The sequence below is a fragment of the Macrobrachium nipponense genome, chromosome 5, assembly GCF_015104395.2.
Source record: "Macrobrachium nipponense isolate FS-2020 chromosome 5, ASM1510439v2, whole genome shotgun sequence".
Classification (NCBI taxonomy): Eukaryota; Metazoa; Arthropoda; class Malacostraca; order Decapoda; family Palaemonidae; genus Macrobrachium; species Macrobrachium nipponense.
The window spans coordinates 10,887,375-10,903,783 of NC_061107.1; the positions used below are offsets into that span (position 1 = coordinate 10,887,375).

General features: G+C 50.1%; 1 protein-coding gene across 1 annotated transcript in view; it reads right to left on the reverse strand.

Annotated features, from left to right (window-relative positions):
• The window catches only part of LOC135215204 (histone acetyltransferase KAT7-like), a 53,208-nt gene that overhangs the window by 18,283 nt on the left and 18,516 nt on the right, over positions 1 to 16,409 (reverse strand). Inside the window, 1 exon segment of the mRNA XM_064249697.1 lies at positions 1,182 to 1,368. Within this exon segment, the coding sequence (XP_064105767.1) occupies positions 1,182 to 1,368 (187 nt within the window).

Sequence of the window (16,409 nt, forward strand, 5' to 3'; positions counted from 1 at the left end):
TTCTTCATTCAATCCCCATTACATTACTACTAAGGTTTCAGCAAAAGAAACATTCATTATCCCCCTGGCATTTCCATGCAAACCGTGCTGGGGGTCGGTTACCGCAAGCGTTCGGCAAACCTCACCTTAATCCTTTCCATTCACGCAAAATACCCTAAACAAAACCGAAGTTTTTAAACTTACTTGAATCTAGGGTCAGACATCATTAAAGAAAATGCCAAATCAAAATAAACAAACCGGTACCCAACAAATCAGCGTATGCCAAGCCAAAAAAACAAAGCGAATACGTTCACCAAAAGAAGTCCTCAAAGTTAAACTCCGAGGTCAAGCTAGAATCGAAAACCTCTTGAGAGGAAGGCCGACAACAGTTGTTTATCGTTCCCAGCCGACAGTAGAAAAATTCTGACAAGCCTAAACGGGAGTGGTTTCGTCAAATCCCGCCACCCCCAGCGGCGGGTGTAAGGTTAGACCACCTGACCATACCTGTCGCGTTGTGCCGCGAGATTTTGAAATTCCTGTCGGAACGTCGGGAGACTATAGCTAAGTATATATCTGCCAGGGAAGTTCATGTACAAAAATATACAACAAAACAATGACTATTTAAGATGTGCAAACTTCCTTACAAAATCACACAAAATAAAATGCAAGGTTTCATTTTCCTGACACTTGGGTTAACACCAATAATGTGATTATTTTACTCTGTGGGAATAAGCCTGAAAAAAACTGTAAATAGAATATCATCCTCCTCCGCTCTTGCAGCAAGAACTTTTAACTAGGAATTCTTTTGATCTTAATGGCAAATATAAAAGAAACTAGAATTCCATTAAAAACATTTCCCTATGCTCAAATGAAGAACAAAGTCCTGATTCAGAACTATAGCTGCAAAACTACAGGAGGAGGAGATTGCAGAAACAGTTATATTTACTTAAAATAATTTACATGGACTTTGTCCCTTGCTACCTACTTGTCTCTGCTATAACGTAAAATTTGTTCACTTCAAGTGTAAAATAAAGTATTGTTTAAAATTATTCTACTTGTCTTGTCAATATCTTCAGGCTTTACTTTGCTTTCTCGACTACACCTATAATTATCACATTTTTTCTACTGGCATATGTGCATCAGGGAAAGTTACAAGAGTGCAACAATGAGTACACATAAAGTATGCTGGTAGAAGTACTCACCTTACTGAAGTAACCTATGATATGGCAGCCTTCCCCATCAGCTTGAGTCATAATGTAAAACAGAAATGGCTCAACATCGTAGTAAAGCGTTTTATGATCGAGGAACAGCATGGCAAGAAGGCATAAATTTTGACAGTAAATTTTGTATTTTTTGCCATCTACTTCCCATACTGAAAGTTTGTCTTTTCTGCAAAACAAAAGGCAAACGATGCTTTGTGCATTACACAAGGGGAAAATTGTGAAAATACATAAATTGTACAATATGGATTAAACATGAAAAACAGAATACATAAGAAACAGCTTTGTGAACAAGGCTATACTTAGTCAAATGGAAATAATTTAAAAGATAACACCAAACCTGTTTCATATCATAAATATTTTCATGCAAACTCATCAATCATAATGAGATTTTAATCACGTGTCACATTTACTTAACAGCTTAAATAATGAAGTCTTGGAGACATGAAATGAATAGCCAGAAAATTCAACCACCGAGTGACTGCATGGACAAGCACACCTTTGACCCATTGGTCAAGATAAATACCTAGCCTTATTCTTTCATTCAAAATTGTAAAAATGAAGTTTTTATGTTAAAACAAAGTTTAATGTATACTTACCTGGCAGGGTATATATATAGCTATCATTCTCGTGTTACCACCCTGGCAGAAATTTTCAAAACTCGCGGCAAACGCTAGTAACCACCATTAGATTAGTAGTTCAGGCAACCGCCACCCCGTTACCGTGGCGCTAAGCGCTAGGAAACCGTTCCGTTCCCAATTTGGGCCAGATTTTTTTTTTTTTCCCTCTGAACCCTGGTCTCCTGAAGGGGAGGAGGGTGGAATTGGGAATTGAAAATTATAATATCCCTGCCAAGGTAAGTATAAACATTAAACTTTGTTTTGAACATCAAAAAAAAAACGCTCATTTTGTTAAGTATGAAACACTTACCTGGCAGGTATATATATAGCTTGCTTGACACATTTGGAGGTGGGTCAAAGAACAGCAACATTATTAGAGTATAAAAAATAGTTAGTTAAAATATTAATTAAAACTCTAGGTTTCCCCTTACCTGCCTAAGGTAGCTCGTCTTCATAGGTCCTGCCTCTAAGCCTGCTTAAACCTTGTAGGAGCTTCTCAATAACAAGGAAGATGTCCTGTATGTTTGAAGAAGCTAAGACTGAATCTGACCAAACTGGACGTGACCAATGTTTTGTTGACAGAATCCGTAAACAGCCCAGTCCTTATGGCCACGGCATTCAAGCTAGTAAATAGATCATTTACCTGAAACTACACACACCACCATACAAAGAAGAATAATACCCTCACAAAGGACTGATAAAAGTACCGAACATTTCTTCCAGGACGAGAAAAACCAAAAAACCAAAACCCATCACCTAATCAAAATCAACTAGCTTAAAAGCAAGGGTTATGGGGTTAGTAACTTCCTTTGCCCAATACTGACTGTACCAGAGGACCACGTATGGACCTAGCGTCTTCTGACAATTATCAACAGGTTTGTCTTGAATATCCCATAAAGATAATGGAGGACGCAAACTATTGGAATTAGTTCTCCAATATGTGGATTCAATAATTTCCCTTGAGGGCTAAATTCTTTTTTAAAAGCTTAATGAAGTCGCAACTTGCCCTGACTTCATGAGCCTTCACTTTCAAAATATGACAACTTTGTCCGAAAATTACGACATTTTTCCTAACTATAGAAACCTGAGGTCCTTTCAACAATAGGAAAGGTAACTAATCGGCAGCTGGGACGGTCGTAAAGCTTCGAACAAGGGGGAAAGATAAGGTAGTTAACCCTTTGCTTGTTACCGATCGCTTGCGCGCGGCCAGCCGGCTCACCGCCCGGGCGGTGAAGAATCACTTTTGCTTTTAGGCCCATAGCAAAAAAGTTGGCCGAGGTAGGGGTTAGGGTGGTAGGGTGGGGAGGTGGGGCACTTAATTGTAAAGGAACCCTCAGGGTTTTTTGGATAGTTAGGAAAAAATATGCAATTTTCTCGACCAAAATTGGTCATTTTGTTTTCCGATACGTTAATACAAAAAACCCTCGGTACCTTTAAACAATAGGAAGACTCACTTCTTTCTTGGTTGGCGGTGGAATCTGAGTCATTTTTGGTTGAACAGGACTGGTGTTTTCCGTCCAACCTTGGGAATGCCTCCCTGGTCGTAAGAGCAACGGGTGGGATCCAAAACCTCTGTCCGATTGGATCGGGGTGGTGCCACCCGCAGGATCAATGGTCAGACCTCTGAGCCAATGTTACTAAGAGAGAGGCAAGCGTATCTCTTCGTACCAGCAATTGCAAGAAATATTGTTCCTGTACAGGAAGACCAACATAAAGTTATGGGTTTCGTCCTCAACGTATGGACATCCACTCCTTCCCCTTGTTGGAGGGCTGGTGGGATATTTGCTTCTATACCCTAACTAAAGGGGATAAGATTGGGGCTACGGTCCGAGTAGCTTACCTGCACAATTCGGATTCCTTTCCAGCATGGGGTGACTTACCGTGCGGACCCCTCTGCCCACAGGTAAGAGAGAGAAAGAAAGATGGAAGAAGAAGAAGCCAGTCGCACATCTCAATTCAAACCATTCATTCCTATCAGTCACAACCAGGAATCGATTGATGTTCTGCCCTGCTCGGGTGCTGGCGGACGTAAGCTTACACAAACGGGTTGTGAGCAGCCACCACAGGTCCAAGGAAAAAGTATCCAAGGACTTTGTGGGCAATATCCCGAAGGTAGAAGGACGTGAAGGTAGTCTGGTTTGGCCCAGACACCTGCCTTCAGGACCTGCGCCACGGAGAAGTTCTTACGGAACGCCAAAGAGGGTCCAATACCTCTGACTTCGTGGGCTCTCGGTCGGAGCGTACGGATGTCGTCACTACCATCAGCCCTCGTACGCTTCTCCCTGATCACCTCACGCAGCCAGAAAGAAAGCGTGTTCTTGGATACTCTTTTGTTTCTTGGTAACCCCCAGTGCTAACGAAGAGGCGTCGACACTCAGGCCTGAGGTGTCGAGTTTTCTTCAGATAGCGCCGTAGCGCCCTCACAGGGGACAAAGCAGCATCCCATCCGTATCGTTGTCGGTGAAATCTATTAGGGAGGGGATCGTGAAAGACTCGAACCTGTCGTCAGGGATCGACGGATTCTGAGTCTTAGCTACGAAATTCGGGACGAAATCGAGCGTCACAGATCCCCAGCCCTGGAATGTTTAACATTGCAAGGACAGACCATGAAGGTTCCCCTACTCTCTTCGCCGATGCCAGGGCCAGCAAGAAGAGGGTCTTGAGGGTCAGATCCCTGTCTGACGACTCCCGGAGTGGCTCGAATGGTCTTCGAGTCAAACTCCTAAGGACGAGAGTCACATCCCACTCAGGGGCCTGCGTTCCCTGGGTGGGCAAGACCTTTCGAAGCTCCTCATTAGCAAGGAGATCTCGAACGAGTTCGAGATGTCCAGTCCCCTCAGTTTTAGGACGAGCGCCAGTGCGGCTCTATATCCTTTAACTGTGGGTGTACTGAGAGGAGCTTCTCTCGGCGAAGAAACACGAGGAAATCCGCTACCTGCTGAAGAGTGGCTCTGAGAGGAGATAGACCCCCGTCTACGACACCAACCACAGAAGACGGCCCACTTCCCCTGGTACACAGCTGCAGAGGACTGTCTGACGTGTCCAGCCATCTCTGTTGCTGCGCTGCGAGAAAAGCCTCTCGTTCGCAAGAGATGGTGGATAAACAGCCAGCCGTGAAGTTGTAGGGACTGGAACTGCTCGGTGGTACCGCTCTACGTGTGGCTGGGCTAGAAGGTTGTGCCAGTGGGGCATCTCTCTCGGTTCTTCCGCAAGAAGAGCCAGCAGGTCCGGATACCAAACGGCTTGAGGTCGTTTGGGAGCCACCAGGATCATCCTGAGATTGGGAGTGACCAGCGCTCGGCTGATCACTTTCCGAATCAGACAAAAGGGAGGAAAGGCGTAGACGAAGAGGTTGTCCCAGGGTGTTGGAGAGCGTCCTCAGCAGCTGCCCATGGGTCCGGCACGGCTGAGCAAAAAAACCTGAATTTTTTTGTTGTGCCGGGTGCGTGGCGAACAGGTCTATGACCGGACGCCCCCACAGGTTGAAGAGCCTTTCCGCCACTTCTGGGTGTAGGGACCACTCGGTCCCTATTACCTGATCCCGACGGCTGAGCTTGTCTGCTACTACATTCCTCTTGCCTGGAATGTAGCGTGCTGACAGCTCTATCGAGTGAGCCGTGGCCCACTCGTGCACCTGCACCGTCAACTGGTGTAGCGGAAGAGACATAGGCCCCCCTGCTTGTTGATGTATGCCACTACTGTGGTGTGTCGCACATCAACACCACCGAGTGTCCATCAAGCGGTCTTGGAACTCTTGGAGAGCGTAAAACGCCGCCTTGAGTTCTAGGACATTGATGTGAAGGTGCTTGTCGTGATGGTCCCACACACCTGCAGCCAGCAACTCCTCCAGGTGTGCGCCCCAATCCCTCGGTCGATGCGTCTGAGAACAGCAGCATCTCCGGGGGGGGAGTGCGTAGAGGCACTCCCTCTTAAGAGGTTCCTGTCGTCGAGCCACCAGGCTAGGTCCTGCCTCACCTTCTCCGTGATGGACACGGGGAAGTAAGGTGATCCTTTACCTGTGACCAACTCTCCTTAGTCTCCACTGGAGAGACCGCAGGTGAAGACGTCCGTGAGGAACTAACTTCTCGAGTGACGACAGGTGGCCGATCACGACTTGCCATTGCTGAGCTGCTCCTGTTCCTGCCGAGACAGGAACCGGCCGGCTGCCTCCCTGAATTTGCTGATCCTCAAGTCTGCGGGGCGGACTTGAGCTGCTACCGTATCGATCAGCATACCCAGGTACTTCATCTTCTGCTTGGGTTCGAGATCGGACTTCTCGTAGTTTATCACGATCCCCAGATCGCGACAAAACTTTAGAAGTCGATCCCTGTCCTGCAGCAACTGCGAGCGGGAGCTCGCCAGGACCAGCCAATCGTCGAGATACCTCAGAAGACGTATCCCGTGCGAATGGGCCCAAGCAGACACCAGCGTGAACACTCTCGTGAACACCTGTGGGGCGGTTGAGAGACCGAAGCAAAGTGCCCTGAATTGGTACACCGTCCGTCGAAGATGAAGCGGAGGTACTTTCTGGAGGACTGATGGATGGGTATTTGAAAATACGCATCCTTCAGGTCCACTGAAAGCATGAAGTCGTTCTCCCTGATGGAGTCCAGCACGGAACGTGCCGTCTCCATCTTGAACCGAGTCTGGCGAACAAATCGGTTCAGGGGAGAGAGATCTATCACCGGGCGCCAGCCCCCCGATGCCTTTTCCACTAAGAAAAGGCGGCTGTAAAAGCCCGGTGACCGATCCACTATGACTTCTACAGCTCGTTTGGTCAGCATGGTCTTGATCTCCTGCGAAGAGCGTCGTCCTTTGAGGATCCCAGAACATATGTCTGCAGATGGACCGGGTTGGAGGTGAGGGGTGGCCGAGATTCGAAGGGTAGTAGATATCCCTCCCGAAGGAAGGCGTCTACTATCCAGGTCTCGGCACCGTAGCGCTGCCAAGTTGCCCAATGGCTCGCCAGGCACCCCCCACACGGCAGCTGGTGAGGGGGAACGCCGTCCCTAGCGTTTCCCACCTCGCTTCGACTCTTCCCAGCACCTCCTCGGGGAAAGGAGGGCTGGAGGAGGGCTGGTTACGGCCTCCTTTACCAGAAGTTGAAGCAGGAAGAGTCTTTCCTCGGGGCTTCGATGGAGCAGCCGTCTTAGCAGCCGAGGAAGCGCTAGCTAAACTCTTAGGCTTAGCCGCAGTTGTACGAGGTTGCCCAGAAACCTTCGTAACTGCCTGGTGAACCAGACGGTCACTGTCATCAGTGCGCCGTCTTTCCACCGCAGCGTCCACCATCTCTCCGGGAAAGAGAGCGGAGGAACTCTTCATTGGTCCGTTACGGAGTCCATTTACCGCCTCACGCCCGGCCCCCTTGCTACTCGTGTAAGGACAGCGTCCTACGACGGAGAACCAAGTTGGCCCACAGGTTTGCCGTCTGATGGGCGAGGTAGGAGGATGGCCCTACCTCCAGACTGGCACAGTCTCCTGAAGTCGGGGTCGTCTTCGAGGGCAGCGCCCCCACCCGGCGTCGGCCGCGACCTTGGATACTGTGAGGGACCACAGATCCAACCAAGAGACTGCCTGGAAAGCCGCCATAGCGGTAGCTTCCAGGCCCAGTGCCTCCTGCTGCGAGAACCCCACAGGTTCTCCGACAGGAGCTGCTGCAGGGACACACCTGGAGTTAGCCTAGCTAGCTCCGGGTTAACCTGTTTGGGCGGTATTGGATCCACTGATGGCACGTAGAACTTCCGCTGTCGCTGCAGAGGAGGAGGAAGTAGCTTGGAAGACCGTCCTGACTTAAGTGAGTCCTCTCGTCCTGAGACGAAATTCTCCACCACTGGTCAAGGACTGAGTCTGCAAGCTCAGATCGCGGCAGTCCCACCGTCAATTTGGGTTCCCTCTTCGGCCCCAAAATGACTCGAGCCGGGACGTGGGCTCAGATGGTGGTAGCGGCGATCCTTCCCCCAGGTCGTTGTGCTGACGAATCAGCGCAATAACCTGGGCAAAGTTCCTCTGGATCTCAGGAGTCACAGCGTCCTGAGGAGTAGGGACCGTCCAGTCCCTCCAACAGGAGCAGCTCTCGAGACCCTCCTCCTTCAGAAGGAGGAACAGCAACAGACCCCTGAACGGTCGCCTCCAACCACTTGCGCGTACGACCTGGCTGGTCCTAAGACCATGCCTGGTTCGTGCGGCGTCGTGGCGGGATCGTGAGCGGCGCACCTCTCACGATCACTCCTAGGTACCTCGCTCTCCCGGTGTAGCCCGAGGAAGTTGAAGGTATAGGAGAGACAGACCTGACGCTCCCCCCCCGTTCGCTGGCAGGACCAGCGTACGTGGGGGGCTGTAGCCGATCACCAACCCGCGGTGGGGATCGAACTGCAGGCCTGGTCGTTGCCGCTCACCTGTGGCGAGCGGCTCGACTGAGCACGTCGACCCGATCTCGTGCGTCAGACGAGCTGCTGCTGGCCACCGTCTCCGTACGGTCCCTGTGGGAGCGGCGGTCAGGTGATCTGCAGAGCTCGCTTTCGCGGTGAGACCGGTGAGCGTCCTCACGGCACGTCAAACCGCTGGCTACCAGCCGAAGCTGGTGCCGTTGGTCGAGGGGACCTCTTCCCAGCCTCAACCCGTGGCCGGTCAGAGACCGTCACGTCAACCCGAGGTACCGGCTGGTCGCTACGAGAGCGGCCGCTGGCCTGGCGAGCGTCACTTGCGCGACTCTCGACAGTCTTCTGCTCCGTGCCTCTGTCATGACGGTGAGCAAGCTCAGGCGTCTTGACTTTGGCTGCACGGTCGCCCGAAGGAGACCGTACACTCGGACCTTCTCGCGAACGAGAAGTCGAGCCGGTACCTGGCTTAGCAGCAGTGCTACCAAGACCAGGCGCGGATGTACCAGCAGTAGCCAGCACATCCTTGGTCCCCGTCTTCTTCTTCTTCTCAGAAGAGGAGACGGGCCCCGTTCCCGAGGGAACAGGAGGACCAGCAGAAGCACCCCCCGTCACGCCAGAGCGAGACGGGCCCTTCGAAGGTCCCGCAGGAGCCTTCTTGGGGGGGAGGGGGGGAGGAGGCAGCCTTCTTCTTCTTCGGCTTGGAAGCCTTAGAAGTCGAAGGGGAAGAGGCGGCAACAGACGACGAAGAAGACGATGAAGACGACGACGACATCTTCCTCTTCTTCTTCCTCTTCTTCGTCAGCTCTCTCAGGACGGACGTCAGGTCTTCCATCCACGGAAAAGTCGGGCCAATTGCCGAAGCAACACGCCCCGACTGATCCTGTCCGGAAAGACCTGAGACCGGTGCAGCACCTCCATGACGAGACGCGACGTGGGCAGGGGCAGGCACGGCAGGAGCGGCAGGAACATCAACAGCAGGACCAGCACCATCAGGACCAGCACCAGCAGGACCAGCACCAGCAGGACCAGGCCAGCAGCAGGACCCAGCACCATCAGGACCAAGCAACCAGCAGGACCAGCACCAATAGGACCAGCACCAGCAGGACCAGCACCAGCAGGACCAGCACCAATAGGACCAGCACCAGCAGCAACATCAACATGAGAGTCCCGCACCGCGCGCTTCGTAGGAGCGGCGCGAGGGGCTGGGCCAGCAACACTCGCTGCAGGTACGGCAGGTACGGCAGCATAGTCCGGCGTCACAGACCTCTCCATCTCAGCCAAACTCTCATTGGGACGGGCGGTAGATCCGGGAGCGAACTTTTTGGGGCAGCGAAAGTCGGGAGTCGGCAGCACATAAAAACCCACCCAGGTGGCGGCGGCAACGCCCCTCTTAGGTACGGCAGCGATCGGCATTTGAATTGATGCCGTTGGAGTCACCGACGCAATGTGTTGCGTATACACCACATGAGGAGGGGCGGCGTACGCTGGTGTTGACACAGTATTGGTCGTTGTTGTAACTACACCATGAGTTACAACTGCCGACCCCGCTAGCCGTTGAATCAAGCCCTGGATACTGGGGGCGCCCTGCAGTCCCAACGACGCCCACACCTGTCCAAGGTCGTCACTCACAGAAGGCACACCTGAGGGAGGAACAGTCGGGTCAGTTAGAGGGGCACCCTCGCGCTTGGGGGAGGACGAACCCCACCCAGAGCGGACGGAAGACCCCGAATACAATTGAACATCCGGGTATCGGGCACCCTCCTCCACACTCGACGGGTCGAGTGAGGAGAAGGACTCCGAAACCCCCCCCGCAGGGGAAGGCGCAAATCGTGGGGGCTGAGCTGGAGGCAGGAAGGATGACGAGGTATCCGTAACCAAAGGAGTCGCTGGAGAGCTTTCCGACGACTCCTTGGTCGACCTACGCCTCTTCCTACCCTCGTACAGCACCCACTGCGCCTCGGACCAATTTACACACACATTACATGGTTCGGTTCGGGAGCATTCTCGCCCCCGACACCGAAAACATAACTCATGAGGATCAATATCTGGGTAAGAGCGGAATCCGCCGCATTTACGCCCCTCCAGCCCGGGGACACACTCTACGGCAGCTGGTGGGCGCGGCGAAAGCTCTTCTTGATCCATGATTAATTAATTCACTTCACTCAATGAAAAAATGAAAAAAAGAGTACTTACAATTTCATTCAAGACCACAAAACAAACCAGTCAGAAGAAATTGTAAACATCCAAAGCACACGACGAAATAGCAGGCAGAGCGATGACGAACACGTCCTGTCACACCACGGCCGAAAGCAAAAGTGATTCTTCACCGCCGGAGCGCGCGGCGCGCGCACGATCGGACAAGCAGTTAACTACCGTTCTCCCCTTGTTCGAAGCTTACGACCGTCCCAGCTGCCGCTAGTTACCTTCCTATTGTTAAAGGACCGAGGGTTTGTATTACGTATCGGAACAAACTAAAGCTCTGCTCTTGACACAACATATGAGCTTCTCTAATCAACTCTCTCATGAAGAAGGCTAGAGCGTTCTTCGTCATGGGTCTACTGGGGTCTTTAACTGAACACCACAGAGCATAAGAATTCCCTCTGATCTCTCTTGTTCTTTCCATATAAAAACGCAATGCTCTCACTGGGCAGAGAACTCTTTCTTGCTCGTGACCCACTAACTTAGACAGACCCAAAACTTCAAAGGATCTTGGCCAAGGATTAGCTGGTTCTCATTCTTGGCCAAGAAACCTTCTTGGAATGAACACACTGCGTTGCCATGTCTCCATCCCACCTTCTTCGATATGGCCTGAAGCTCACTAGCTCTTTTAGCCGTTGCCAAAGCGATTAAAAAAGATAGTTTTCTTAGCAACATCTCTCAGAGAGGATTTCTCTAAAGGCTCGAATTTGCTAGAGGTTAAATACTTCAAGACAACATCGAGGTTCCAAGCAGGTGGCCTGCATTGGGTTTGTTTCTTGGTACCAAATGACCTAATCAGATCTCTAAGGTCTAAGTTATTCGAGATGTCTAGATCGCTGTGTCTAAACACTGAGGTTAGCATACTTTATAACCTTTGATTGTCGAAACTGACAAACCCAATTCCTTCCTCAAGTATAGAAGGAAGTCTGCGATTTGGGTCACAGAGGTACTGGATGAAGACACTTTCCTGTTCTTACACCACTCCGGAAATTCTCCCACTTCGACTGATATACTGATTGTGGAGGTTCTTCTGGCTCTAGCCACTGCACTAGCCACCCTCTCTAGAATATCCCCTCGCTCTGACAAGACTTTCGATAGTCTGAACGCAGTCAGACCCAAGAGCGAGGGTATTCTTGTGAAACCTGTCGAAGTGGGGTTTGTCTGAGTAAAATCTACTCTTAGAGGAAGAGTCCTTGGCGTATCTATTGTCCATTCCAGTACCTCTGTGAACCAACTTTGGCCGGCCAAAACGGGGCTATTAAGGTCATCCTCATTCCTTGGCTCTCCCTGAACTTCTTCATAACTTTCCCCAGTACCTTGAACGGAGGAAAAGCGTACACATCTAAGTTTGTCCAATCCATCAGGAATGCGTCGACCGCCACTGCTTCCTGATCTGGAACCAGAGAGCAATAGGTTGGTAACCTTTTTGTTCTGGCTGTCGCAAACAGATCTACTACCGGACGGCCCCACAACTTCCACGAGGCTCTGCAAACCTCCATGTGCAACGTCCACTCCGTCGAGAGAAGTTGTTCTCTTCTGCTCAACAGGTCCGCACTCACATTTTTCTCTCCTTGTATAAACCTGGTGAGCAGCACGACACTTTCCTCTTCCGCCCAAAGCAGAACTTCCTTTGCCAGCTTGTAAAGGGGAAAAGAATGAGTCCCTCCTTGTTTGCGGATGTATGCCAGAGCCGTGGTGTTGTCCGAGTTGATCTGCACTGTCTTGTCTCGAATCAACTCTCTGAAGTGCTTCAAGGCCAAGAAAATTGCCATCAGTTCCTTCCTGTTTATGTGCCAACTTGTTCTTCCTTGCTCCAAAGTCCCGACACCTCTTGAGGGCCTAATGTCGCTCAACCCGCGTCCGACGCGTCGGAATACAAGATGAGGTCTGGGCTCTTCTGCTGAAGCGACATCCCTCTTGCTAACCTGCCTGGAGTTAGCCACCACTTTAATTCCTCCTTCACTTCGGCAGGGAATTAGAAACGGAAGGAATCCGGTTGCAATTTTCTTGGCCATGAATCCTTCAGGAAAAACTGTAGAGGTCTCATGTGCAGTCTTCCTAAAGAAATGAAACCTCTCTAGCGAAGAGAGTGTGCCCAGTAGACTCATCCACTCTCTTGCTGAGCATCGGTCTTTCTTTAGAAAGTCCTGCACCTTCCGAATGGCATAGGCTTGCCTTTCGGGGGACGGAAAAGCCCGAAAAGTCACTGACGATATCTGAATCCCCAAATAAACTATCTGTTGTTGGGGATTCAATTGAGACTTTCCCATGTTTTACCACAAGACCTAGGTCTTTTGCTAAGTTCAATGTTTGATTCAAGTCCTCCAGACATTGACTTCTTGATTGGATCTTATAAACCAGTCGTCCAGATAAAAAGACACTTCTGATCCCTCTTAAGTGCAAACCATCTCGCCACATTGGACATCATCCTCGTGAACACTTGGGGGGCTGTGCAAAGGCCGAAGACACAGGGCTTTGAACTGAAAGACCCTGTCCTGAATCACAAACCTTAAATACTTCCTGCTTCCTGGATGAATCGGAATATGAAAGTATGCGTCTTGTAAGTCCAGGGTCACCATCCAGTCCCCTGGACGTACCGCTGCCAGTACTGAATCGTTCGTCTCCATAGTGAACTTGGTCTTTTCTACGAAAAGATTCAGTTGACTTACATCCAGAACTGGCCTCCAACCTCCCGAGGACTTTGCAACCAGGAACAACGGTTGTAAAATCCCGGAGATTCGTGATCCAGAACAGGCTCTATGGCTCCTTTCTCTAGCATGGAAGCTACTTGCTCCCACAGAGCTGCTTTCTTCACTAAATCGTTGTAATTTGCCCCGAGGGCTCTCGGAGATGTTGCGAGAGGAGGTCTCTTCAAGAAAAGGAATCTTGTACCCTTCCCGAGCTACGTTGACAGCCCAGGGATCTGCCTTCATGTTCTGCCAAACTTCCCAAAAAACCTTGAAGTCTGGCTCCCACTGTCGTCTGGAGGACTGATATCTCATTGTTTAGAGGTGGTCTTGGCTCCTCTTTTAGCGGGTACTCTCTTACCCCTAAAGGCGGGTCGAGCGAATGTTCTGCCTCGAAAGGGCTGTTGCGAAGGCCTAGTTTCCTTTGGAGTTTTCTTAACCAACTTGGATGGTAAGAACTTCTTAACTGAAGACGAGAGAAGATCTTGAGTGGCCTTCTGAGAAAGGGAGAAGAGCTATATCCCTAATCACCTCTGAAGAAACAGCTGTTTCGAAAGGGGAGAGAACAGCAACTCCGATTTCTTCTGAGAGTTTGAAACCCCTTTTGAAGCGAAAGAACACAACAGCGATCTCTTCTTTAGTACTCCTGCTGTGAACAAAGAAGCCAGTTCATTCGTTCCGTCTCTCAGAGCCTTGTCCATGCAGGACATAATGCTCTTAGCTGCTTCCATATCCTGCGAATCTTCTTCTTCTAGGGAGTTCGCCAGTGCTCCCAAAGACCAATCTAGGAAATTGAAGACTTCGAAAGTCCTAAAAATCCCTTTAAAAAGATGGTCAAACTCGGACGAAGTCCACCAGACCTTAGCAGACTGTAACGCCTGTCTGCGTGAGCTGTCTACTATACTGGAGAAGTCCCCCTGGGAGGAGGCAGGTACTCCCAGGCCTAGACTTTCTCCAGTGGCGTACCATACTCCTGACTTCGATGCTAACTTAGCTGGTGGAAAAGCGAAAGAGTATTTCCCCGCTTCTTTCTTATCCTTCATCCAGTCATTCACACGTTGAAGGGCCTTCTTCGCAGAAATTGATAGAGTCATCTTAAGGAAAGAGGACTTCTTTGGAGTCCTAGTCTTGGAAAATGGAAAACTGCGATAAGGGAGATAAAAGGAGCTGTTGGTTTGAATTCCCCTTCAAAAATAGAAAGAAGACGTGAAGTCAGAATCTTGTAATCTGAAGAAGGTTCCGTATTCTTTTCCTCAACTACATCCAAATCCTCTTCTGCTGAAGAAATGTCTTGCAGATCACTGTCGTGTTGACACTTCGCTGACGGAATAACGTCCTGCCGCCTGCGTCCTGCGGCTAACGAAGAATCGGCGTCCTGACGCCTATCGATGTCCTGCCGCCTGCGTCCTGCGTCCATCGTAGACACATCTGCTTCCTGCCGCCTGCGTCTTGCGTCCACAATTGATCCCGAATCCTGACGTTTGCGTCCTGTTTCTTCCGAAACCATTTTCTTCTTCCTGCGTTCTGAGTCCTGAATAACCAAGCGATCGCCCGTCCTCGTAGCGCCAGTGCGTCCTGCGTCCTCGGCGAACGCGCCCTTGTCTTCCTTCTTAGAAGACTTAACGGGAAGGAAATCGTCCTTCCGCCTCGAAGATGCCTGCACAGGAGCATCCCAAGACTTCACAAGAACTGCCAGCTTAGACTGCATTTCCCTTAAGAAACCCCTCGTACTATCTTCCTGAATGGCAGAGGACGAAGGAGGAGGATTACGAGCAGGACTGCGACGTAACGGAGAGCGATCTTGTACTCTACCCGACGGAGAGAGACGAGGGGAAGACAAACAAGAAGATGGAGGAGAGTCTCTCATCGAAATCCAAGGACGAGAAGGCCGTACTAAGTCGTCTTTAGCACGAAAGATCCTCTTCCTCTTGATCGGAACTGCGTGCGTCTTCCGAGGAGGACAAAACCTCAGGACTACTCCAAGCCTCACGATCTTGAGCATGTCTCTTGAGAGCGGTCGAGGTCCTGAAAGTCCTCTTGAGGGGGCGAGGACAAAACTTGAATACCGACGTCCCGCTCAGAAGTCGAAACCCATCCGAGGACGCACACTTCCCAGTTACGCCTTTTCTGCGGCGAACTGCAAACAGAACTGGGAACTTGAAACAGGACTGTTTCGAAGGGACGCCTGACCGCGACAAAAACCTCTCTCGCCTCCCTTCGACTGTCGACAATGCCTTCTCCCTTGGGTCTGGGAGCTTGACCAGAGGTCTAGGTCTAGGAGCACGAGAGAGACGATCAGACGCCCCCTCCACTACACTTTCACTGACATCAAAAGCACTAACTTTATCCGTAAGTCGGCGTATCTGGTGCCATGGACGCAAGGGGCAGCGAACACCTTTCACAATCTGTGTATCGTTCGCCTCCTCCGATACAGCAGCGGGCGCAGGAGATACCTGGGGAGAAGGAACTACCAATTCTACGTTAGAAGGAGCTGGAGAGGGAAATACATTCACTCCTTTTGCTAGAAGAATTCGACTTCTCACTACGAGAAACAGATCTCCTTTACCACGATCTTTCTCAAGCCTTTCAACATATTCATAAATATGTCTTCCATTTCTTCTCTGATAAATTCTCACATTCAAAACACGCCTATTCTCCCAAGTACACACCATTCTCTTACACTTCTTACAAATAGTATGAGGATCGACCGAAGCTTTCGGCAACCTTACCTTACACCCTCTTTTACACAAACTAACAAACATACTTCCAGTATCAGACATCTTTAAAGAACAATCCAAAGCGAATGCCAAGCTAACGTTTCCGAGTACAATACAAAAATCCATGAAAAGTCAGCAACGAGAATGAAAATCCTAGCAGGGAAAACCACCAACAATGTTGCCGGTTCGGCTGCAGAGAAAAAATCTGGCCCAATTGGGAACGGTTCCCTAGCGCTAGCGCCACGGTAACGGGGTGGTGGTGCCTGAACTACTAATAGGTTACTAGCGTTTGCGCGAGTTTTGAAAATTTCTGCCAGGTGGACAGAGAATATAGCTATATATATACCTGCCCAGGTAAGTGTCATACATTAAATAAGTAAAAAATTGATAAAATTGCAATTACGTCATGGCAAACAGCAACCATAACTAGCGGCTGAACTGCTATTCAGGTGGGAGGACACGAGAAAAATGATCCCCAAGCCCACAGTAAGATAGGGTCCATAGTGCCATTGAGGATTGTAAATGTCGACAACCAAGTATCTTGTAAAACTTGAGTGAGAAGTAATGGTTTTGAACCCTTAGCACTTAATACAACATAAAAAACAAA